This window comes from Lacerta agilis, chromosome 2 (genome assembly GCF_009819535.1).
Source record: "Lacerta agilis isolate rLacAgi1 chromosome 2, rLacAgi1.pri, whole genome shotgun sequence".
NCBI lineage: Eukaryota > Metazoa > Chordata > Lepidosauria > Squamata > Lacertidae > Lacerta > Lacerta agilis.
The window spans coordinates 119,933,833-119,960,869 of NC_046313.1; the positions used below are offsets into that span (position 1 = coordinate 119,933,833).

The 27,037-nt window shown below is 44.4% G+C and overlaps 1 protein-coding gene across 1 annotated transcript in view; it reads right to left on the bottom strand.

The window, feature by feature from the left end:
* Positions 1–27,037, bottom strand: part of LOC117042262 — a 119,256-nt gene that overhangs the window by 79,280 nt on the left and 12,939 nt on the right. Inside the window, exon 3 of the mRNA XM_033141795.1 lies at positions 10,145–11,991. Coding sequence (XP_032997686.1) covers positions 10,145–11,991 — 1,847 coding nt within the window. The remainder of the gene's footprint in view (positions 1–10,144; positions 11,992–27,037) is intronic.

Genomic DNA, 27,037 nt, shown 5'->3' on the forward strand with positions numbered 1-27,037 from the left:
CCCTATCCTGGCCTCTCTCGCCTCCATTAACCCTTCTATGGACTCCCTCCTCTCTCTGGACCAGGAATGTCCAAAATGCATTTTGGGGGGCCTAATCTCAACTTTGGGGTAAAATCGTTAAAAAGGTCAACAACCTTGGTCGGCCCTCATGCATGTTCACTTCATTCAATCTGGCCCTCTTTGAAAAAAGTTTGGGCCCCCTCCTCTAGGCAAAAGGGACCCACCAAGCCTCGGAGCCAGGAGTGCCCCAGGGATTCCTGCCAGGGGGAACCCAGAACACGCAGAGGGGCGCGGAATTGAGGCCTGGGTTCAAGTCCCAGCCCTGCTTGGGAATGGGGGTCCCTCTGCAGAAAGGCCCCCCTGCACCCCCCCACCCCGCTGCATTTCCCATAGTAAAAGGCAGGAAGGCTGGTTTCTTTTGGGGGGTGGGGCTTGCACCGCGAACTCTGCGAATGGAGGGTCCCCGATCTTCAGCCGGATTGCATGGATCGGGGCCTCTGCAGATAGAGCCCAGGAAATCAGTTGTTGTTGATGGGGGGGTCTCTGCCACCTTTCTCCCCCCGTCGCAGCTCTACCTCTTGGTCCTCTCTGTCCCTCCGCTTCCCTCGCTCGCTATTCTATTCCGATTTCCTTTCACACACACACCCCGCCCCAATTCCTGCCCTCCCTTCCCAGCTGCCCTGTTTGGAGATTCAGGGGGAGGAACAGCGCAACCTTCTCCCCACAACCCCAAATCTCCTCCCCCCAATATATATATTTCACATATATATTGCACCTTTTTTCCCTCGTCCTCCTCCTCTGCAGTCCTTCTCCTCTTCCGGGAATGTGGATGGAGGCCCCTCCCCCTCCAACCTTTTCTCCACCCTCCCCCCCTCCCTGCCTGTCTAGGAAGCGGAGCTCACTGACCCGGGGGGGGGAATGAGTGACGTCTCCCTCCTCCTTCCAAAGCAGCTCCGTTATCCTGTTTCTTTCCTGAGAAGCTCCCAGGTTCGATCCCCGGAGGAGGCAGGGAAAGAGACCCCCCCCCTACCCAAACCTCAGGAAAAATTCCTCTGGAGCACGAAGGAGAGGGGCGGATGGGGATCCGGTCTTTTTTACACCCATTTCCCAACGTGGGGGAGGCAGGGCCATGGCGTGGGGTGTCCCCGTTACAACAACCCTGCAGAGTAGCTTTGGGAGCTTGGAACAATAACTTCCGAAAACTCCAAATGGTGTTATCCCTTGCCATTATAGATATATCTCCGCTTATTTCATGTGACCTGCTTGGAGGACAGCTTTGGTTCAAAGGCAAGATTGAAATACCATGGTTATCCCCCATTCCTAACAAAGAGATCTTCCTCCGCCCCTCCTCTCCATGGGCTGGCGACCTCCAGATCCAGGGGGGCTCTCCTCTCCCCCTTCCTTTCCCCCTTCTCCCCACTGCCCCTTTGAAGACAGGGAGACGTACAGACCCATCGCATCACAGAAGTGGAAGGGCCTGAAGAGTCATCTAGACCAACCCCCTGCAGTGCAGGAATCTCAGCTGAAGCATCCAGGACAGATGGCCACCCAACCTCTGCTGGAAACCTCCAAGGAAGGAGAGCCCACCGCCTCTCATGGGAGTCTGTTCCCCTGCCAAACAGCTCTTGCTGCCACAGAGGGTTTCCACATGTGTAGTCAGAATCTCCTTTCTTCCAACTTGAAGGCATTGGTTCGAGTCATACCCTGCAGCCTAGAACAGAGTTATCTTTCTTTGTTGCTGCATCACCCAGTGGACTCATGTTCAGCTACTTGTCCACCAAGACACCCTCGATCCTCTTCACATGTTCTGCTAGTGAGCCAGGTGTCCCCACCCTCTATTTGGGCATGTGGTCCTTCCTGCCTAAGTGCAGGACATGACATTTGTCCCTGTTGAAATTCACTTTGTTACTCATTTTGTTATGCAAGGACATGCCCCAGGCGGAGCTGCCATTCCTGTTACAGGAAATCTCAGGGGAGCATTAATAGTGCAAGTTGCACCCAAATTCTCGGTCCTCATCCTCGTGTGGTGGATTTATGGCTGGGCTGGATCTGTCCCATCTCAGACTGCAGGGGAGGCAGCTCACAGGATGGACTGCTCTCCAGTGCACCCCATCTCCGAAGAGAGGAGGGTCATGGCTGGACATCTCCTCCCCCCTGTGGTGGAATCAATGTGTCCCAGAAAACAGGGTCTTCCTTGCAGACTGTTAACGGAGAAATCCGAGGGCTTGTTTGGACAAACTGGAGACCACTACCAAAGTTCAGAGCAAACAGCAGCCAGTAGGCTTGGTCTTTATTTAAGGCAAAACTGTCGCGACAGGGCTCCCACTCCTCACAACGAAGGGAAAATGGAAGCCCCGAGAAAGAAGTGTCCCCAACTTTTATTACCTCCCCCCTGCACCAAGATACACCCCCAACATTACATCAGAATATTTACAAGATGGGAGGGGCTAGGAGCAGAAACCTGAGCAGTTTCACACCTGAGCTGCTCCTTGCCATACCCCTCCCAGATGAGCTGCCCAGGGAAACAAAAGGTGGCATTGCCCCAGGAAAGGGTTGAGCATAGTCCTATTGAGTGGAATCCACTCCTGAGCAGTGGTCTTTAGTTAACCAGATCTTTTCCGTCTGGCGATGCTGAGGCGGGAAAATCGGGTCTCCTGTGCCCGCTGTGTACGTGCGGCCGCGCCTCGGAGATTATAGAGGATGAAGGCCCAGGTCAGCCCTGTCACTAGGCTTCAACAGGGCATCGTTTTCCAAGCGAAAAAGTCAAGAAAAAACGTACAGAAACAAAATGGAAACATTGTATCTCAAAGTTGCAACATTTTGACCAGATTAGTCACAGTCAATTGACTTGTATAAACCAGTGTTTTTCAACCACTGTTCCGCGGCACACTAGTGTGCCGTGAGGTGTTGCCTGGTGTGCCGTGGGAAAAATTGAAAAATTCAAGAGAATTACTTTATATATAGTCAATATAGGCACAGAGTTAATTTTTTTAACATTTTCTAATGGTGGTGTGCCTCGTGATTTTTTTCATGAAACAAGTGTGCCTTTGCCCAAAAAAGGTTGAAAAACACTGGTATAAACATTCTATTGACACCTTGTTAGCCTGTCAAGATAAGCCTGCAGTACCAGTGAGCTGGCCACCAGGGGGGGGCGCTGTTCCGGAACGTCATTTGCTTTTTTTATGAATGAACGAAGTCCGCAGAGGGACGGAAACCGGGGTTTTCGAGCCTATTCTCCCCTTATCTACGGGGATGGCCACGTGTAAAAGAGGGGTACAACGTGTATGGGGTTGTTCTATGGTGCTTGTGTAACTTGTGACAGGGAATTCTGTAACAAGACCCAAGTAGTTCAGTCCAGATACAGGCAGAGACTATGGGCCTCTCCCTCCCTTCCCCAACCCTTGGAGAGCAAACCAGGCCTCACTTGTGAATGATGGGTTCAACCATTCCTGGAAAGAGCCCCCAAAACTAGCCACACCAGGTCCATGTGCCCCAATGGCGTTCAAAGGAAGCTTCCTGTTGTTTGCCCCAATGCTCAAAGGTGGCTCCTGCCTCCAGGCAGCTTATGGGTGTCTAGAAAGTTGACCCATAAGTTTGGGACCTGCCAAACGCAGACTATAGACATCCATAGGGCTTCTCCCCTCTGTGTGTTATCTTGGGGATAATTTGATGAGCTTAACAGTGATGCACTGAACACACACTTAGGCCACCCCCCCCATTGCATGGAGGTCTCTCTGGCACTGCCCCCTCTCTGCTCTGCCACCTTCCCTCTTCATGCAAGACGTTCAACTAGGAGGCGAGTCCTTCCTGGTCATGCCCCTAAACAGCCCTTTTATTCCTGATGCCCCCAGATATAAAATTTTATCTGAACACTTCCCCCTTCACATAGCCAGGAATGAGGAGGTGTTGCGACACAATTAATTTATAAAATATAAACAATAGCACTTCCAGTCTGGAGCTGCCATGGCAGACAGCAGATCCTATGATAGCGGACACTGGATGTGCAGATAATTAAGAAGGATTTGAGAGCTCTGGTCCATGGGGTCACAAAGAGTCGGACACTGAAGAAAGAAAAATAATTCCTAATCTTGCTCCGTAACAGCTGGAGCAAACAGCATCAAATTAGGATACAGCATGCCATGGCCATCAGAGAAGAATCTGGCAAAATTAAATTTCAAAAACCCACCTGTCATACCTAAAATAAAGGATAAGGGGAGGGAGTGGCACCCCTATTATCCTTCACCAACAAAAGGAATGAAGACTCCAACAGCATGCAATAAACAATGCCCCGTCCACCATGTTATAACTGCCATCTGTAAGCACCTAGAATCATAGAATCCTAGAGTTGGGCCATCCAGTCCAACCCCCTGCCAAGCAGGAAACACCATCAAAGCATTCCTGACATGGAATATAATTATTAATGCATGGTAATTAGTAATGGAAAGCTGGAAGTCAGCCCGGAGGAAGGCAAAACGCCAATGAAAGATGGCGGGGTCGATTGCGCAGCAGGAATTAAGTTCTTGGAGTGGGGGGGGGGAATAATGGAAATAATGGACTACAACAGGACAGGAAAGACAAACCTTAAATGATATTCCACACAGAAAGTTACAAGATATAAACCCCTCTGGCAAATTGTATGATATGGAATAGCTAAATACAAACCAAGTCTCTAAGTCAATGGCTGAGAAGATAAAGGAACAACATTGGAACTGAACTATTTGAATTAAAAAGGAATGGAAGCAGGAGAAGGAACAACAGCATCTCCCCAAGTCATTCAAAAATGGAATGGAATAATTGGCTTTTTAAATTCTATGATGATTTGGTATCATCACTTTTAATTTGTAGTTACAGGTGGGTAGCCGTGTTGGTCTGCCATAGATTTGTATTAATTTGTATTCTGTCTTTCTATTTTACAATTCTCAAGGCGGTTTACAAGCTGAAGAAACAAATAATGCCCACCTTATAACAATCTAATGCAATACAGAAATGTGATAATAAAACACAGCTTTAAAATAAGCAATCTACAGCAAATAAAGTAACATTCAACAATCATTACAATAGTATAGAAGAATAATATCAGCATATAAAAATTAAACAGAAACCCACTCTTAACAATTAAAATAATTTTGAAACTACAATCAATAAAACAATTGTATTAATGTATCTTATATTGGATTATTATTAATAAAAAAACTAATACAAACTATTATTATAAAATATAAACAATATATGAGGGTTTGGATATTAGCAGTATGTATATGATGCTTTTCGTCTTTTTGTGTTTGGTTATTAAGCAAAGTTCTCACTTTGAAGAAGAGTTACTAGAGAACGGGGGGAAACATTTCCAATATTGTAAGATGCTCTTAGAATGGTGAACTAAATCTATGATCCATTGGTCTAGAGATGGAAGCATGCGGAAAACTAAGCACATCGAACGTAAATTTCACAGTGTGTTAGGCTTTGAAATGAAATTTTATGAAAAGGATTTATACATAATCTCTGACACTAAGTAAAGTGGAGTCAGATATATATGTTGGAAATGTATAGAAGCAGAAGGTACTTTTCTCCATATGTGCTGGACATGTAAAGCGGTTAGGTGAGCTGAGCTGCTCCTTGCCATACCCCTCCCAGATGAGCTGCCCAGGGAAACAAAAGGTGGCATTGCCCCAGGAAAGGGTTGAGCATAGTCCTATTGAGTGGAATCCACTCCTGAGCAGTGGTCTTTAGTTAACCAGATCTTTTCCGTCTGGCGATGCTGAGGCGGGAAAATCGGGTCTCCTGTGCCCGCTGTGTACGTGCGGCCGCGCCTCGGAGATTATGGAGGATGAAGGCCCAGGTCAGCCCTGTCACTAGGCTTCAACAGGGCATCGTTTTCCAAGCGAAAAAGTCAAGAAAAAACGTACAGAAACAAAATGGAAACATTGTATCTCAAAGTTGCAACATTTTGACCAGATTAGTCACAGTCAATTGACTTGTATAAACATTCTATTGACACCTTGTTAGCCTGTCAAGATAAGCCTGCAGTACCAGTGAGCTGGCCACCAGGGGGGGGCGCTGTTCCGGAACGTCATTTGCTTTTTTTATGAATGAACGAAGTCCGCAGAGGGACGGAAACCGGGGTTTTCGAGCCTATTCTCCCCTTATCTACGGGGATGGCCACGTGTAAAAGAGGGGTACAACGTGTATGGGGTTGTTCTATGGTGCTTGTGTAACTTGTGACAGGGAATTCTGTAACAAGACCCAAGTAGTTCAGTCCAGATACAGGCAGAGACTATGGGCCTCTCCCTCCCTTCCCCAACCCTTGGAGAGCAAACCAGGCCTCACTTGTGAATGATGGGTTCAACCATTCCTGGAAAGAGCCCCCAAAACTAGCCACACCAGGTCCATGTGCCCCAATGGCGTTCAAAGGAAGCTTCCTGTTGTTTGCCCCAATGCTCAAAGGTGGCTCCTGCCTCCAGGCAGCTTATGGGTGTCTAGAAAGTTGACCCATAAGTTTGGGACCTGCCAAACGCAGACTATAGACATCCATAGGGCTTCTCCCCTCTGTGTGTTATCTTGGGGATAATTTGATGAGCTTAACAGTGATGCACTGAACACACACTTAGGCCACCCCCCCCATTGCATGGAGGTCTCTCTGGCACTGCCCCCTCTCTGCTCTGCCACCTTCCCTCTTCATGCAAGACGTTCAACTAGGAGGCGAGTCCTTCCTGGTCATGCCCCTAAACAGCCCTTTTATTCCTGATGCCCCCAGATATAAAATTTTATCTGAACACTTCCCCCTTCACATAGCCAGGAATGAGGAGGTGTTGCGACACAATTAATTTATAAAATATAAACAATAGCACTTCCAGTCTGGAGCTGCCATGGCAGACAGCAGATCCTATGATAGCGGACACTGGATGTGCAGATAATTAAGAAGGATTTGAGAGCTCTGGTCCATGGGGTCACAAAGAGTCGGACACTGAAGAAAGAAAAATAATTCCTAATCTTGCTCCGTAACAGCTGGAGCAAACAGCATCAAATTAGGATACAGCATGCCATGGCCATCAGAGAAGAATCTGGCAAAATTAAATTTCAAAAACCCACCTGTCATACCTAAAATAAAGGATAAGGGGAGGGAGTGGCACCCCTATTATCCTTCACCAACAAAAGGAATGAAGACTCCAACAGCATGCAATAAACAATGCCCCGTCCACCATGTTATAACTGCCATCTGTAAGCACCTAGAATCATAGAATCCTAGAGTTGGGCCATCCAGTCCAACCCCCTGCCAAGCAGGAAACACCATCAAAGCATTCCTGACATGGAATATAATTATTAATGCATGGTAATTAGTAATGGAAAGCTGGAAGTCAGCCCGGAGGAAGGCAAAACGCCAATGAAAGATGGCGGGGTCGATTGCGCAGCAGGAATTAAGTTCTTGGAGTGGGGGGGGGGAATAATGGAAATAATGGACTACAACAGGACAGGAAAGACAAACCTTAAATGATATTCCACACAGAAAGTTACAAGATATAAACCCCTCTGGCAAATTGTATGATATGGAATAGCTAAATACAAACCAAGTCTCTAAGTCAATGGCTGAGAAGATAAAGGAACAACATTGGAACTGAACTATTTGAATTAAAAAGGAATGGAAGCAGGAGAAGGAACAACAGCATCTCCCCAAGTCATTCAAAAATGGAATGGAATAATTGGCTTTTTAAATTCTATGATGATTTGGTATCATCACTTTTAATTTGTAGTTACAGGTGGGTAGCCGTGTTGGTCTGCCATAGATTTGTATTAATTTGTATTCTGTCTTTCTATTTTACAATTCTCAAGGCGGTTTACAAGCTGAAGAAACAAAGAATGCCCACCTTATAACAATCTAATGCAATACAGAAATGTGATAATAAAACACAGCTTTAAAATAAGCAATCTACAGCAAATAAAGTAACATTCAACAATCATTACAATAGTATAGAAGAATAATATCAGCATATAAAAATTAAACAGAAACCCACTCTTAACAATTAAAATAATTTTGAAACTACAATCAATAAAACAATTGTATTAATGTATCTTATATTGGATTATTATTAATAAAAAAACTAATACAAACTATTATTATAAAATATAAACAATATATGAGGGTTTGGATATTAGCAGTATGTATATGATGCTTTTCGTCTTTTTGTGTTTGGTTATTAAGCAAAGTTCTCACTTTGAAGAAGAGTTACTAGAGAACGGGGGGAAACATTTCCAATATTGTAAGATGCTCTTAGAATGGTGAACTAAATCTATGATCCATTGGTCTAGAGATGGAAGCATGCGGAAAACTAAGCACATCGAACGTAAATTTCACAGTGTGTTAGGCTTTGAAATGAAATTTTATGAAAAGGATTTATACATAATCTCTGACACTAAGTAAAGTGGAGTCAGATATATATGTTGGAAATGTATAGAAGCAGAAGGTACTTTTCTCCATATGTGCTGGACATGTAAAGCGGTTAGGTGCTTTTGGGAGATGAATTATAATGAGGGGGGAATTTCCTAAGGTGATGCTCCTGTAGAAAACATGTAGCATTGATTTTAGGGATTACAGGGTTAGATGTTCCAAGAAGACAGATGAACGACAGCAGCGAGAGTACTTTATGCACAAAAATGGCAAAATCAATACATAGGTACCCTTGATCAAGAGAGTGGCAGTTAAAAGTGATGGAATATGTTGAATTGGCAAATTTAACTATGAAAATAAGACATCAAGGCAGACTTTAAGGAGGAGTAGAAACCTTTTGTTGAATATTTAAAGAATTATTGTAAACATGTACAAACACAGGTAGGAGCTGAATGAAAAACAGCAGTTGAATACTTGTTGGAGAAGAGTGTGGAAAAGGGAAGGTGTAAATATCTTAAATATGCAGCAATTTAAAAATTATGTGGGGAAATTACAACAGCAGTTTGATTTGAAGACTGAAGTGGAGATGCTTGGTGGTGAAGTATTGCTTCCTTTGAAGAGATCAGCAAAGATACTTTGGGACAATGCTTTGGTTTTTGGATATCAAGGAAAAGATGACATTCTGGACAATGGTTTGGGAAAAGATGGTGGGGAGGCCTGGTGGGTGATTGTGATGGGAGGAGAGAACATGGTAAGAAGGGGGGTAGGGTAGAAGAATGTATATGATTATTAGGAAGGCTTGCCATGGTACCCTGACGTCAGAGGGTAAAAATGGATTTGGAATAGAGAAGAAATACTTAGGTTTTTTATGATATAGTACTGGTTTAAGATTTTATAAGGTATGAATTAGAAGCAATAAGAGCAGCAGTTTTATGGAACTAAGAAAAGAAAAGGTTATAAGAAATTAAGATTTGTAATATGAGGTGGTATTTTTATTTCGATTTAGAATTTAAATGAGATATGAGGTTAAGATAAAGAATAATAATGATGGTGAATGTATTGTTAGAATAACTAGAAAAGTTACTAAAGTAAATTAGAACCGAACGTAGGAGAGAGAACAGGGGAAGTCCCCCAAACAAGATTTGGAACAAGATTATAATCAATGGTTGGTGTGTTCCAGTTTGTACGGTTTGTATTTTTCTTTTTATTCTATTGATGTTGTTGGTGTATTTGTTTTTTCTTTTTGAATGATTGTCATTATATGTTGTTTTTAGTTGTATTTATTCTGTTTAATGTGGGAAACCAATAAATTTTCTGTTAAAAAATAAATAAAAATTATGTGGGGAAACCATGGAGAGGAAGTCAAAAGTGAAATGATGTGTATTTGTAAAGTATGTAGCAATTGCTAAATAAAATTTATATAAAAATAAATTGCATATAACATTATATACATATAAAGTAAGAGAAGCACTTCCCTCACTCCTTCCATTCATACCATTTCTGCTTTTTCAGTTTGTTGGTAGATTGCTGGGTTTCCACTCTTAAAGCTTCTCCCCCTTGTGAGTTCATTGGTTTGCCCTTTGTGAGTTCGCTGGTGTTTGCTAAGGTTTCCACATCTATTGAAGCTCTTTCCACACTCCATACATTTATTTACTTGTCCCCAAGTGAGTCTGTTTAGGTCTTCTAACTTTTCAAACTTCAGTGAAGCTCATTTAAATGTTTTCTCCCCTATGTGTTTGATTATGTGAATTCATGTATCTACTCTCACTGAAGCTCTTTCCACATTCCATACATTTAAATGGTTTCTCCCCTGTGTGAGTCCTTTGATGAATTCGAAGCTTTCCACTCTGACTGAAGCTCTTCCCACATTCCATGCATTTAAATGGTTTTGCCCCTGTGTGAGTCCTTTGATGAATTCTAAGCTTTCCACTCTGACTGTAGCTCTTTCCACACTCCATACATTTAAATGGTTTCTCCCCTGTGTGAGTCCGTTCATGAATTCTAAGTGTTCCACTCTGACTGAAGCTCTTCCCACATTCCATACATTTAAATGGTTTCTCCCCTGTGTGAGTCCTTTGATGCATTCTAAGTGTTCCACTCTCAGTGAAGCACTTACCACATTCCATGCATTTAAATGGTTTCTCCTCCGTATGAGTCCGTTGATGTTTTCTAAGTGTTCCAATATCTGTGAAGCTCTTCCCACATTCCATACATTTAAAAGGTTTCTCCCCTGTGTGAGTCCGTTGATGGGTTCTAAGGTGTTCACTCCGACTGAAGCCCTTTCCACACTCCATACATTTAAAAGGTTTCTCCCCTGTGTGAGTCCGTTGATGAATTCTATGGTTTCCACTATGATTGAAGCTCTTTCCACACTCCATACATTTAAAAGGTTTCTCCCCTGTGTGAGTCCGTTGATGAATTCTAAGTGTTCCACTGTCAGTGAAGCTCTTTCCACACTCAATACATTTAAATGGTTTCTCCCCTGTGTGAGTCCGTTGATGAATTCTAAGGTTTCCACTGTCAGTGAAGCTCTTTCCACACTCAATACATTTAAATGGTTTCTCCCCTGTGTGAGTCCGTTGATGAATTCTAAGGTTTCCACTGTCAGTGAAGCTCTTTCCACACTCCATACATTTAAATGGTTTCTCCCCTGTGTGAGTCCGTTGATGAATTCTAAGGTTTCCACTGTCAGTGAAGCTCTTTCCACACTCAATACACTTAAATGGTTTCTCACCTGTGTGAGTTTGTTGATGTGTTCTAAGGTGTCCAGTCCGACTGTAGCTCTTTCCACACTCCATACATTTAAATGGTTTCTCTCTTGTGTGAGTCTGTTGATGTATTCTTAGTTTTCCACTGTCAGTGAAGCTCTTTCCACACTCCATACATTTAAATGGTTTCTCCCCTGTGTGAGTCCTTTGATGGATTCTAAGGTACCCACTCTGACTGTAGCTCTTTCCACACTCCATACATTTAAATGGTTTCTGCCCTGTGTGAGTCCTTTGATGACTTCTAAGCTGTCCACTCTGAGTGAAGCTCTTTCCACAGTCAATACACTTAAATGGTTTCTCTCCAGTGTGAGTCCGTTGATGTTTTCTAAGTGTTCCACTATCCGTGAAGCTCTTTCCACACTCCATACATTTAAATGGTTTCTCTCCAGTGTGAGTCCGTTCATGAATTCTAAGTGTTCCACTCTGACTGAAGCACTTACCACATTCCATGCATTTAAATGGTTTCTCCTCCGTTTGAGTCTGTTGATGTTTTCTAAGTGTTCCACTATCTGTGAAGCTCTTCCCACATTCCATACATTTAAAAGGTTTCTCCCCTGTGTGAGTCCGTTGATGGGTTCTAAGGTGTCCACTCCGACTGAAGCCTTTTCCACACTCCATACATTTAAAAGGTTTCTCCCCTGTGTGAGTCCGTTGATGGGTTCTAAGGTGTCCACTCTGACTAAAGCTCTTTCCACACTCCATACATTTAAATGGTTTCTCCCCTGTGTGAGTCTGTTGATGAATTCTGAGCTTTCCACTCTGACTGAAGTTCTTTCCACACTCCAAGCATTTAAATGGTTTCTCTCCTGTGTGCGTCCGTTGATGGTTTCGAAGGTGTCCACTCTGACTGAAGCTCTTTCCACACTCCATACATTTAAATGGTTTTTTAATGGCCTCTTCGTTATTCCTATTGAAATGGCCCCCCAGAATTCTGACTGCCTTCTCCATTGTCTGCTTTGGAGGCTGAAGGGTGGGAGGAAATCCTATTTGTTTTCTAGGAAGAGAAGAAAGGAATATTACACACATCAATTAGCACCTGCTCTTATTTTAACATCTCATACATTGTCTCCTATCCTTTATGTTACAAATTTTTATGAAATGCAAATGAAATGTAAAATAATTATAATTCATCACCACTTTCATAACCCTTAATCAGTGTTAATGAAGCAGCCTTATCTTAGAATACGGTTGAACTATGGGGTTTACTTTTTATTAAAAGTGGTTTCTCATAGGAAAGGGAGTCTCTCTATGTATGGGAACCTGCCCACTATTCAGCAGGGTCCTATGTTAAATGAAAACAATTTTGTTCACTGGAAGCAACATTTGATAGCGCTTCTAGAAACAAGAGAAGCCTTGGAAGCTACAGTGGTACCTCTGCTTACAAATTTAATTCGTTCCAGAGGTCCGTTCTTAACCTGAAACCGTTCTTAACCCGAGGTACCACTTTAGCTAATGGGGCCTCCAGCTGCTACTGCCGCCACTGCACGATTTCTCTTCTCATCCCAAGGTAAAATTCTTAACCCAAGGTACTACTTCCGGGTTAGCAGAGTCTGTAACCTGAAGTGTTTATAAATCGAGGTACCACTGTATTGAAAATCCTAAACCTATTGGCTCAAGTGAAGAGGATTTAGCCAAGATTAGAGCATGGAAGCTGCAGAATAGTAAAGCCAGAATCATCATTTTAGATGGGCTCAGTTATCCATGTTGACTGCAAGAGATGATGCGTCTCAAATCTTAAACGATTTACAGCACATGTATGGAGACACAAATTATCCGTCTAAACAGATTGCAAAGGCCAGAGACACACCCAGAAAAATTGAAGGGGACATCTGAACGCACTTTGCTACTATAAGCAGGCTTTTGGGATCGGTGGCGGGGCGTGGGGTGGTGGAGAAAGCAGCGGGGGTGCTGCTGCTTTCTCCACCACTCCACGCCCTTTGCTCATCCCACTTGCTTTGAAGAGAGCTGGGGACGGATGAACGCTCACCCCTTGTCCCCAGCTCCCTTCAAAGCAAGCGGGGATTCGCCCTCTGAAGGGGTGCGTGGGCCCCTTTTGAGAGGCCCATCGCCACTTTTTTTAAAGGGAGCCGGGGAGAAGGGGTGAGCGTTCACCCCTTGTCCCCAGCTCCCTTCAACGCAAGCAGGGATGAGCTGTTCTGAAGGGGTGCGTGGTGCCCCTTCAGAGCGGGTTTCCCCACTTTTTTTAAAGGGAGCCAGGGAGAAGGGGTGAGCCTCCTTTGCTCCCCCTCTCAGACTTTTAGAGGAGGAAAACCAGAAAAAATTTTTTCCTGGTTTTCCCCCTTTAAAAATGAGGTGCGTCTCATGGTCCGGAGCGTCTTATGGACCAAAAAATATGGTATTTTTCGTATAAGAGGGAATATTTTAATGACATTAATGATATTGCAGAATCTCACATTGAAATCGTAGGTGGCAATGGTGTTGAACTTGCAAGGGGGCTGCAGGCAACAAAGAGCAACACAGCACCATGAAGGTGCATAAGCTGTGTTACTCAGAAAGTAACACAGGGACAAATTTCAAAGGCAACCTAAAGGTTTTATTAAACCAAATGAGGCAAATTTAGTGGGAAACTGCAAAAGGGACTTTATGGACTTAAGCAGGCTGCTAGGGCCTGGAATCAGAAACTGCACAAAATGCTGATGCAGCTTGGGTACAAGCAAGGACATGCCAGACTTCCGGTGCCGGCGCCATTCTGAGCAGTCGGGGGTTGTTTCGCTGTTGAGGCGACCCCGGTGTTTTTCGGGCTTTGGAGCTACCGCAACCGCGCTGCGGGCTCCTTAAAGCCACTGGAGGAGTGTCCAGTGGACCGTGGTTCTGGCGGGCGCCAGACGTGTCGACCCGATTCTCAGGCAGCCCTCATAAGGGGGCAGCTTGAGTGAACTGGGCAACGGCACGGCGCTGAAGAACCGTGACAGACCGAAGACACAAAGCAGCAGGATTTGCCAGTTTAGAGTGCCTGCATTTTCCTCGATCGGAACTCAAAGTAAAGGACTCCGTAAGTAAAGGAGCGTGATTTGGCTAAAAAATTGAAATTTGGCTTGCGGTGGGAGAGTAAAAACGAGGAAGTCCATCTCCCTAGTTGCGGCAGCAGAGAGTGACGAACTTGGAGCTGTAGCCGCTAGACTGTTTTAAAACTTTTGCGCTGTTTCTTAAGTTGCTTAAAGTTGGAGAACCCCCAAGTTAGAGGGGTTTATGACTTTTAAATGCTTCCAATGTGGATTAATTGGTTTAGGAAGACACCGCTTCACCCTCTGGATTAAGGAGACTGGGTCAGTAAGCGGGCGGCGGATACAAGTTGCGTCTTTGTTTCCTTTTCGTGTTTCCGACTGGATACTTTTAATTGACTGTGCCTGCTACTGTTTAAACTGTTTAAAGTTACACTGCGGGTTGGATTACAGTAACATTCCTTGGATTGACTTGTGTGCAAGACTTTTCTTGACTTTGGAGGACTTTGGAGGACTTTTTGAAACTTTTAAAAACTTTTAAAAACTTTTTAAAAGTGCTGGAAAATGGCGATTTGAGTCGCTACTGCTTGGGAACTCCTGTTTGGGAAGGAACAGCCTGGTTTGCTCTGCTCTCTGGCCTTGGATGGTGGTGGGCCACCTGGTGTTTACTGTGGAAATTGTTTTGGTTTATCTTGGAACTGGCTTACTCAGGAAGCACTGTAACGGAGGTGACCTTGAAATCACAGCTGCAGATTGTTTTGGAAATGTCTGAATCAACACCCTCTGTAACTACTAGAGCACAAAAAAAGGAGGGGAGCAAGGAGAAATTAAGAGGAAAACTTCTGCTACAAAACCTATTGAGGAGCAGATGCTTGCTGCGATTGAGAGAATAAATGCCAGCCAAGTAGTTCTGCAGGCAACTGTAGAAAAATTGCAATCAGATGTAAAAGATTCTTTGGAATGGCTGGAAAAATCGATTTTGGCCATCGATAGGACGGTCAAGGAAAATACTGCAGCGATCGCACAAGTTGGGCAGGAGGTGAAGATACTTAAGAAAGATTCTGAGGACTTTAAAGAAAAAATTAAGACTGTAGAATACAAATTGGAGAATGCAGAGTTAGATAAATTCAGAAAATTGAAACACAACAAAGAGATGTTCAAGAATCCCTTGCTTTCCTACAGCTACATGCAAGGGAGGCGAATTTGAGACTCAGAAATTTGCCAGAGTTGGAACAAGAAAGTTTAAAGGACTATATCATTAAAGAATTTTCCACTTTCTGGCAGCTGGAGGAAGGGGATTTGGAAACTTTTATTGTTAAGGCCTACAGATTCGGAAACAAGGGAAATAAGAATTCAAAGAGAATCAATGATTGCATGATTGTGTTCCAGAATCGTCTACAGAGAGACCAGATCCTTGATTTACATTACAAGAACAACCTGGTGGTCCAACAGAAAACGGTAATTTTATATAAGGACATTCCCAAGTACTTTTTAAATCTGAGATTTAATTACAACGATTTATCAACGGAGTTACGTGCAAGGAAAATACTATTCAGCTGGGAGTTCCCACAGGGTCTCACATTTAAATATAAAGAGAGAAGAGTGAGAATCAGATCTGTTGAAGACAAGAAGAAATTTCTGGATAAATACGCTGCTGATTTCAAAGGATCATCGTTGGACCCTGCGAGAGTACTGCCAGCTGGTGGAGGTTTGGACTCAGGAGAAGAATCGTCGGAAGAAGAACAGGGTGCAGTAGGTGGTGCGGGAAAATAAAAAGATGCTGAAACTGTTAACTTGGAATGTCCATGGCCTGAACCAAAGGCCGAAGAGACGCAGAGTATATCATGCTTTAGAACAGAAAAAGTTGGGTATAATTTGTCTACAGGAGACTCATGTAGTGCGACAACATAGACGGATTTTACAAAATAAAAGATTAGGTCAAGATTTTATTTCGTCAGATAAAGTCAAGAAGAGAGGAGTTGTAATTTATGCTAAAGATAAATATAATCCAAGGCAACTATTTAAGGATGAAGAAGGGAGATATATTGCAATTGAAATTATTGTACAAGGCGAAAAAATTTAAATTTTGGGACTCTATGCACCAAATGATGCGAAGGCCAACTTTTATAAAAGAATACATGACATATTATTGGACTATTTGGATTATAAGATTGTTTGTCTCGGGGATTTTAATGGTGCAGTCTCCACCTTAATGGATAGATCTCAAAGGACTAAAATCACTAATGATGGGAAACTGCCAAAAACATTTTTTCATATGGTGGATAATCTGGACTTAGTGGATTCTTGGAGATTAAAGAATCCAACTGAAACCGAGGCAACATATTATTCTGATTCTCAATTATCGTGGTCCCGTTTGGATTACATCTGGATCTCCAGAGGACGGTTGGCCCCTAAAATACAGAAGGCCGTGATCTGTCCCAAGTCTTGCTCGGATCATAATGCGGTTCAACTGGATTTGATGATCTCCTCCAAGGGTTCCTTTAGATGGAAAATGCAGATGATCTGATTTTATCCCTACAAGATCCGGAAAGCAGTGTACCTAAAGCACTAGAGATAATAGACTCTTTTGGAAAAGTAGCAGGATTTAAACTGAATAAAATAAAGACAAAAGTTTTGTCAAAAAATATGTCATCGTTGCAGACACAGAAATTACAAAACCAAACTGGACTTAGTTTTGTTAATAAGGTAAAATATTTGGGGGTGAACTTAACCTCAAAGAATCTAAACCTGTTCAAGGACAATTATGAAAAATTATGGAAGGAGATTAAGAGAGATTTGGAGATATGGACAAGATTAAAGCTGTCTTTGATGGGCAGAATAGCAGCCATAAAGATGAACGTGTTACCAAAGATTTTGTTTTTATTTCAAGTGCTTCCAATTATAGATAAAATGGATTGTTTCAAAAGGTGGCAAAAAGACTTATCGAAATTTATCTGGCAGGGGAAGAAGCCTAGAATTAAGTATAAAATACTGACTGATGCAAAAGAAAGAGGTGGATTCTCCCTGCCGGATTTGAGAATATATTTTGAAGCAGCTGCCTTTTGTTGGTTAAAGGATTGGTTTAAGTTGGAGGACACTGATGTTTTAGATTTGGAGGGACATGATAATGTCTTCGGCTGGCACGCTTACTTATGGTATGATAAGGTGAAGGCCCACAAAGCTTTTAAAAATCATATTATTAGGAATGCCTTGTATCAGGTTTGGATACGAAATAAAGACTTGTTGGAGAGGAAAACCCCCAGATGGCTGTCTCCAGTGTAAGCGAAGGCATATAAGAGACCTAATATGTCTGCGAAATGGCCAAAGTATGCTGATATTTTGGTACAGGATGGTCAGAACTTTAAACTGAAAAGTTATGAACATTTAAAGGAGGTTATGACAGACTGGTTGCAGTATTATCAGATTAATGAAGTTTTTAAGTCAGATAGAAAATTAGGTTTTCAAACTGAGAAGTCCAAGTTGGAAACAGAACTTATTGAACCGAATAGAATGTATAACTTGTTGCTAGAGTGGCATACAAAAGACAAAATGGTTAAATCAGTTATGATTGGTTGGGCAAAAGATGTGGGACATAACAGGGGCGTCGTAGGGTGGGGGCGGGCCGCCCCTCGTGCCGCCCCTAGGCGGGTGTGTGCGGTGCTGCTGCTCCCGGGGTGACGGAGGGAGCGGTGGCGCGTCCCACCACTCCCATGCGCCGCTGCTCCCTCCGTCACCCCGGGAGCAGCAGCGCTGCACGGACGAGGCTCCCGAAGTGGCGGCCCGGCATAACCCAGGGGCGGGGGCGTCGCTGCGCGCGCGTGCGTCATGACGCACGCGCAGCGATGCCCCGCCCCCGGGGATGCCGGGCGGGGGCTTGGGGACATCGTCGGGCTACAAAGAGCCCCGAAGCCGCAGCCTGGCAGTTTTGGGGGCCCAATATCTCTGCGTTCTAAAAAAGGTCAGCAACTTTGGGGTAAAATCGTAATAATAATAATAATAATTTATTATTTATACCCCGCCCATCTGGCCGGGTCTCCCCAGCCACTCTGGGCGGCCTCCAACAAATACCAAAATACAATACAAAGTCACATATTAAAAACTTCCCTATACAGGGCTGCCTTTAGGTGTTTTCTGAATGTCAGGTAGTTGTTTCTTCCCTTGACTTCTGACGGGAGGGCGTTCCACAGGGCGGGTGCCACTACCAAGAAGGCCTTCTGCCTGGTTACCTGTAGCTTTGCTTCTCGCAGTGAGGGAACCGCCAGAAGGCCCTCGGCGCTGGATCTCAGTGTCCGGGCTGAACGATGGGGGTGGAGACGCTCCTTCAGGTATACAGGACCGAGGCCGTTTAGGGCTTTAAAGGTCAACACCAACACTTTGAACTGTGCTCGGAAACATCAAAAAAAGATGAACAACTTCAATTGTAAAAAAAAAAAGGTCAATAATCTTGGTCGGTCCTCATGCATGTTCACTTCATTCAATCTGGCCCTCTTTGAAAAAAGTTTGGGCCCCCTCCTCTAGGCAAACGGGACCCACCAAACCTTGGAGCCAGGAGCGGCCCAGGAAATCCTGCCAGGGGGAACCCAGAACACGCAGAGGGGCGCGGAATTGAGGCCTGGGTTCAAGTCCCAGCCCTGCTTGGGAATGGGGGTCCTCGCGGGGACCCCCTTGGGGCGGCCTCCCATTTCTATTCCTACAAAGGCACCCGGGGGGGGGCAGGGGAGCTGAGCATCTCCTTGCGCTGCAAAGGAGGTATTGCAATGCAAACCCTGCCGGGGCTCCCTCTGCAGAAAGGCCCCCCCTGCACCCCCCCTACCCCGCTGCGTTTCCCATAGTAAAAGGCAGGAAGGCTGGTTTCTTTTGGGGGGTGGGGCTTGCAACGCGAATGGAGGGTCCCCGATCTGCAGCCGGATTGCATGGATCGGGGCCTCTGCAGATAGAGCCCAGGAAGTCAGTTACTGTTGTTGTTGGGGGGTGTCTCTGCCCCCTTTCTCTCCCCCCCCCTACAACTCTACCTCTTGGTCCTCTCTGTCCCTCCGCTTCCCTCGCTCGCTATTCTATTCCGATTTCCTTTCCCGCAATATAAAGGGGCTGGGGGAGCACTTCCCTGTTTTCCTTTCACCCCCACCCCCCGCCCCAAATCCTGCCCTCCCTTCCCAGCTGCCCTGTTTGCAGATTCAGGGGGAGGAACAGCGCAACCTTCTCCCCACAACCCCAAATCTCCTCCCCCCCCAATATATATATCTATATTTCATATATATATTGCACCTCTTTTCCCTCGTCCTCCTCCTCCTCTGCAGACCTGCTCCTCTTCCGGGACTGTGGATGGGGGCCCCTCCCCCACCAACCTTTTCTCCCCCCTCCCCCCTCCCTGCCTCTCTAGGAAGCGGAGCTCACTGACCCAGGGGGAGGAATGAGTGACGCCTCCCTCCTCCTTCCAAAGCAGCTCCGTTATCCTATTTCTTTCCTGAGAAGGTCGCGGGTTCGATCCCCGGAGGCGGCAGGGAAAGAGACTCCCCCCCTCCCAAAAAAAGAAGTCCTCCGGGTCTCTTCCAATCCCTTGCCGGGAGAGGGGGGGTGGGGTGGGGATCTGGTCCTTTTTACACCCATTTCCCAACTCTCTGGACCAATGCACTCTAATGGGTATGGTAAGAGGAATGCATTTCCTGCCCGGCAACTGATGACCAGGCAGCGTCAGTAGGACCTGTGATTGGCTCCGATCAAGCCTCCCCTCCAGGAAAGTCCCCAGCAGGACAACACAAAAGCAACACACACACACCCCCAGCAGAAGCAGCAGCATCAATAGCAACTGTGCTTTACCCCTCCCCCAACCCTGTTTTGTGCTTAAACGCAGAAGTGGAGATTGTGACATTGGGGTTCCCTCGAAACAGGAAATTTTTAAAGAAGTCATTGGTTGGAACTGTTCCGGCTTTAAGATCCGCTTCACATAATTAACGGGGGGGGGGGAGTAGTTAAGAGGCTGTCAATAATCATCCCATGAAAAATGTGAAAAAATCCCACACTCTTAATTTCTATTCCTGGCTTAAATGCAAAACTGCAAGTGGCAGACCCTTCATATTCCACTGCCGACAACAACGTTTGCAAGCTGTGAGCTTGTGACAGCCTCTGCATTTTGCTTCAGAGAGGAAGGAGCCAATATTATCCCAGCACTCAGTGCCCCCCCCATAGTGAGAATTCTCTGCATCTGGTTTTTCTGAAGGAAAAAAAATGGTTCAAAAAAGGACCAGTCAAATAGGCTGTAAACAGGGGCATAGGGGTGGGGGGTTGGGCAGGTGCCCCCAATCAATAATTAAATGAAAATACAAAGCAAACTGAGGTTCTGCCACCTAACAAAAGGCCTCCCCCCCCCAAAAAAAACAATCCTGGCTACACCCACTGTTGCAGGTTATCTGTACATGTGCTTCCAATCCAATAATCTGATTTGCACATTGGCCCAGTTCCTGGTGGGGGCACAAAACAGTAGCAACACCTGATGCCAGATGCTCAGTTTAACAGTGGAGGAGTCACTTCCAGAGAGACGGGCCTTGGCTGGAGCAGCCAGTAGTGAAGGCAGAGAGAGAGAGAGAGAGAGGAGGAGGAAACTCTGGGTCAAAATCTCTTCTGAATACAAGATGTTCAGGGATGGGCTACCAGGTGATAAAGTGGGATATCAAATCCAAACTCTTCTTCTTCTCCTCCAAATTGGGCATGAGAAATGTGGGTTTTGTGGACCCCCAGAGGCACTGACGCTTCAGATCTATATTCCACAACCGCTCCCATGGGAGAAAGGACTGTCCCACTGTAGCTGCAGCATCATGTTTTCACAGCCCTCTCGTCAATGTGCTACATTTCTCCCTGCTGTGCTACATTTCTCCTTGCAGGCAGTGCCAATATAATTTGGGAGTACATGCAGCGCCTGCCTGAGGCTGGGAAGGAGGCCTCTTGGTGGAAGAAACAGGCAAAGAGGAGGGGGGCAAAGGGAGTCCCTGGACAGGAGGGGCAGGATCCAGGCAGTTTGCGCCCTCGTGACAGAAGCAGGATTTCTGGGCCCATAGCAGGACATGTCTCCCTCCCCCACCTCTCCTTCTTTCTGCCCCCTGATTTCTGGCAGCAGAGGAGACGCTGGGGGGAGTTTCGCTTCCCCACGCATGGAGACATGTAGCACAGCTCAGCATTCAGGGAAATGAAAGAGGGAAGCTGGCCACGATCCAGGAGACTGAGGCCAAGTCAACAGTAAGCACAGCAAAGCCTCATCAGAGAGAAGTAGCTTCCAGCCCCCCCTACAGCACAGCCCCCCCTTCAGCCCAGCAGCAATGGCTTAAGAGGAATTGCAATTTTAAGGAAGGACCCCCTTGGGAATGGCTGAGCTGAACGGAATGGGGCTGGGCAAGCCCCATAGCACCCTCTGCTAGAGAAATAGGGGCTCCTTGACTCAAGGTGGGGGGAGATTTCCTTGGAGACGTCCCCCCACCCCCATCCCAAACAAGGTCTTGCTGGTTGTCACTCCTGACAGTAGAGAAGAGAAACAGAGCAGCTTACCCCCCTCCTGCGTCAGTAGAGCAAAGTGAGTGATCTCTTCCTAAGGCAGGAGGGATGAGGAAGAGGAGAGAACGTGCAGAGATCCCTCCAACTCCAGCGTGCATCCTCAAGGCTATGGGGCACTACCCACAGTGGAAGGTTGATGGGTGTTTCAGGTCAGCCAAGGCCAGGATATGGCCCAGGATGAATTGGCTGTGGGGCAGAGACAGGTCTCTTCAACCTTTGCAGACCAAAGACCCCCTCTTAACCCAAACATGCATTTCTTAATTTTTTACTCTACATCTGCGTGGTGTCAGGGCTCCCATTTGAAGAAGGGGATTCTGCCAAGGGCACCCAAGAGTCTAAGATCGTCCCAGGGCCTTCTAAGTGGTGGTGGAGGGCCTCCTTGGGATGAGCAGAGCAGCCTTTCCCAGAAGCCCAGAACAAAGGATGGCCCCCACTTTCATCAGTTTTACAAATTCAGGTAGGTAGCCGTGTTGGTCTGATGCAGTCGAAACATATAGTTTGTTCTTGGTATTGATAAGGATTTGAATGGGGGGTCACCTAAACAAAGCTTCCTCCCGAGTAAACCTGCGGGAATGGAGCGATGCCCTCAAGGGACCCCTCCGGAAAGCGTCCCTTCTCCCAGCCCAGACAGTTGTTGCACAAGCAGTACACGAACTCCCTTCTAGATTCCAAGAACCTTCCCCAACAAATAAAGATTTCCTTCTCTTTTCCCGTTCAAATCTGAACCGTTCTATACTCTATGAATGAGCAATACTTCTCAATGGAGAGCATGCTAGCCAATGGGGAAATTGCATTCAAATCTGCAAAGAGCGCTCAACTACAGCTCTCTGCACGCCTCGTTACCCCTCTGACATGCCGATGACGTTGAAACTTAGGCAATCAAGGACTTCCGGTTTCTCCTCTGATCGGGAAGGAGCGAGGGTGATCTTTGTGGAGAGACCCCAAACTTTGCAGGGAGTTTAAGGGGTTTAGTTTGGGTTCTACAAACCCCAAAACCCAAGATAAAAAAGTCTTGGGGATGCAGGATACGTCAAGAGACTCTCCAGCTCGGATACCAGGCTTGTAAATTGAGGAGTCTGGAGGGAGCGGGATAGAAGTCACGGACGCACAGTGTATCATACCCTGCAAAGTGCTGCCTCGAGCTCCATGGGAAAGCGGAGAAGCTTTCTGGGATTTAATTTTCATCCCCTGTGTCTTAAAAAGAGAACAGATAAAGGGAGAAGGAAAGAAGCAACAAAAGAGATCCGGGGGCAGTAAAAGGTATGACAGAAAGGAAACTCTTCAGGCACTGCGGGGGGGGGGGAATGGCACAAGACGCTGAGCTGTGAGAAGGAAGAACTACTGAGTAATTGATACAAGGCAGAACATTGTATTGAATCATAGCTGTCAAGTATCCCATATTGGCCGGGATTCCTCCGTTTTTAATTGCGTTTCCCGCTGCAGTCCCGGATGACTAAAAAACCCATATATTCCCGGGTTGTGTGCCATTCGCACCTCTCATAAGCTGCACCTGTGGCTGCCGCCGCCTGTCCCACGCTTGCTTTGGTGCGCGAGGCTCCACCCGGCTCGTGCCTGAATGAGCACCCGGCATTGGCATTGGCGCTGTCGCCAGCCGCCGCCGCCTCAGTGCAGGCAGCACTAAGTGGAGGAGGGCGGGAAGGCGGCTGCTGCTGCTGCTGGTGGTTCCTACCGAGGTGGCCTCAGCTTGGCCCGAGGCGCCCGGCCACAAGGGCTCTCTGGGGGTGCCTGCGTGGCATGGACGGTGCCCAGAGGAGCCGAGCAGAGTGCCCTAAGCGCCAAGTCTGAGCCGCGGCGCTCCCTCCCTGGGCGAGGCGTGTTGGGAGGGGGGGAGCAGTTCTCACACCCGCTCTCCTCAGGAGCTTCGCCTCAGCCTCCTGCGTTGGGCAGGAGGGGCGGGCGGGGGGAGCATTGGAGGAGAGACAGGCAGGCGAGGGGACTGTCGCCTCTGCCTCTTCCTTGGCAGCTCTCGGGCAGCCGGAACTGCATGCAGAATGATATTTAAGTACTTTTCTTCATATATAATAAAATTTATTTAAATAAACAAATAAAATGAGTGTTAAAATAATTTCTTGGAATGTGAACGGCATGAATGACAAAAAATAAGAGGAACAGGATTGGACATATATTAGAAAAGAAAAAAGCAGACATGATATGTCTGCAAGAAACTCATGTAATAAAAAGACACAACAGAGTCCTAAAAAATAAGAAATTGGGGAATGATTTTATATCCTCTGATACACAGAAGAAGAGAGGGGTGGTTATTTATGTAAAAAATAAATATGATGCAAAACAAATATTTAAGGATAAGGAGGGTAGAATCTTAGGATTGCAGATTCAAAATGAAGGTGAAAAAATAATTGTAGTAGGAATTTACATCCCGAATGACACAAAAACTGAATTTTATTTAAAAAAAACTAGGAGAAATTATTAGTGAATATATTGAATACAAAGTCATTTTATTGGGGGATTTCAATGGAGTAACATCCCTAGAACTAGACAGATCGGAAAAAAAGAAAATAAGAACAAATCAGGGGAAATTGCCAATTACATTCGAATCAATGATAGAAAATAATGGATTAGTGGACATATGGAGGTGGAAAAATCCGACAGCAAAAGAATTAAATTTTATTCAGAACCAAACAAAAGCTGGAGCAGGATAGATCATATATGGATAACAAAGGAACTAACAAACAAAGTGTTCAAAGCTGAAATCCTGCCAAAAACATTGTCAGATTATAGGGCTACCCACATGGAAGTGAAAACTAAAGAACATAAAATATTTAGATGGAGGATGAATGAAACTATACTGGATGATGGAAAGATTTTAGCAAAAGTGAAAGAACAATTAAACACATACTTTGAACTCAATTTAAATAAAAGCACGGATATAAACATAGTATGGGATGCCAGCAAGGCTGTGATAAGGGTTTTTTTAAGTTCAATTCAAAAAAGAGAGAGAGGGAGGTTTAAAGAAAATATAATGAATAAAATAAGGGAAACGGAAAATCAATTGATAAAAAAACCTGAAGATATTTAAATAAAACGAAAGTACAAGCTTTTACAAACACAAATAGAAGGAATAATTAACCAGGAAGTGGAATGGAAAATTAACCTACTGAGGTTAAAAAATTTTGAATCAGCAAATAAAACAGGAAAATGGCTAGCTCGGCCGTTGAAGAAACGGAGGAATGCAAATGTAATAAATAAAATTATACATAATAATGAAACACTAGACAACCAAGAAAAAATAAAGAATGTATTCTTTGAATTCTATAAAGACTTATATAATGCACCAAAGAAGACAAAGGGAAGATAAAAAAACTACCTGGAGGAACATAAATTAAAAAACATCACAAAGGAACAAATAGTTTCGCTAGAAATGCCGATAACAGAAGATGAAATATTAGACGCAATTAAGAAAAGGAAAAATGGAAAGGCCCCCGGGCCAGACAGGCTACCCATAAAATACTATAAAAAATTAAATCTACAGCTGATGGCCCCTTTTAAAGAAGTGATCGATAATGTAATGAAGACAGGCCAGATTGCCAAAACTTGGGAAGAGGCACATATTACACTGATTCACAAACAAGGATGAGACCCAACAAGTGTAAAAAATTATAGGCCAATATCTTTATTAAACATATCTACAAACATATTTATTAAATTTTTTAGAAACATATTGGCACAAAGACTTAAATTGGTTTCGGCTCCACAAATACACCCAGACCAGAAGGGATTTCTACTTGGGCGACAGTTAAGGTAAAACATGCATAACATCTTAAATATAATAGAATATTTAGATATAAAAATAAACAAGCAAGCAGCCCTAATTTTTATAGACGGGTCATTCCATGGTAACTCACGTTACATTTGACTTATGATTACAGCAATTACACGTTACATGAATTGGACAGCTTAATTTTATGTACCCACATTTTTTCTTTTTCCTCCTCTTACAAGGAATTTAGAAAAAAACTTTTTAGGTAATAGTATTACAGAAACCTTGCCTTTCATAGCATGGTGGTCTGGCATTTCAAATTTCAATGGTTATTAATTGAATAACTTTTCTCATGGTAACTCACGTTACATAATATGGTAACTCACGTTACTTTTCAAATAATAATTTCATGCATTGGAATTTTATGAAGGTAAATAATTATTTTCTTGTCACTTAGGAAATTTTGACAAATATTTATTTATTTATTTAAACATGAATGTTAGAGACAGTTTAGAATCTATAATAGCCTCTTGAATTAACCATAGTAGGTGGGGAAATTACACCAATGACTTTAGATCGGATGTAAAATATTTCATCAACAGGCATGGGCCATGTCCAGAAATTTCCAGTTCTTTTCATAGCACTAACTTTGTACTCCTGCTGCTCTTCAACAATTTTAACGTCTTTCACAGTTCCTGGAAAAACATTTCCCTCATAACTCACTTCTACCCAAGATCCAAGCATAATATCAGCAGGAACTGTTGAACTTGCAACAGTAGGAAGGTTAGAACTAAATGAAGGTAGAACTCCCACTTCATAGGTCTGCTTAGTTACTGCATCACTATTTTTAGAAAGTATGGAGCAAACAGGTTTGTGTTCCAGAATCTTAATATGGTGCATCTTTGATATGGCCTTCACTGGTTGTGCACTTTTGAAAATATTCATTGTATTCAGCGTAGCATTTCTTTTAATGATTTGGCCTGGTGTGATATCCACTACTTTCACTGTAGAGAGTTTGGCTGCTGTGGTGACAAACTGAGTGGCATTGAAAACTATTTGCTTTCTTGCTCTCACTGCATTCCAAACTTGACACTTAATGGTCCCTCCTATGCCATCAACTGGGCCTTTGCCATGCGATGTAGCAAAGTAGTTCCACCTTATTTTCTTGTGGTGCTTTTCTTCAAGAGCAGCAATTGCAGCCACAACATATTTGTTCTTAAATTGTGAGCTCGATCCATCAGACCATACATTAATTATGTCAACTTCTTTAGGAATCTGCTGCAAAATGAAATCTATGTAACATACCACTGTCTCCTTTGAATGATCTAGGTTGTTAGAAGCAAGAACCAATGGGTGGAGCTTCCCACTATACCACATTGAACAAGTAAACAAGCTTACTTGGTTTTGTTTCCAGTGGGCACTTTGAATTTCATCCTGTGCCACACAGGTGTAATTTTCCGAAAAGAGAGCAATTAGAATGCAAAATTTGAGCACTGTAATGTGAGTTACCATAATTGTGGTAACTCACGTTACACATTTTGATAGTGTTTGTAGGGCACAAACTGTAACATAAAATTATAATGTTTACATGATTACATTGCATCTATTGCCTAGAAGGAAAATGCAGAAAAGTTTAATTCTGAAG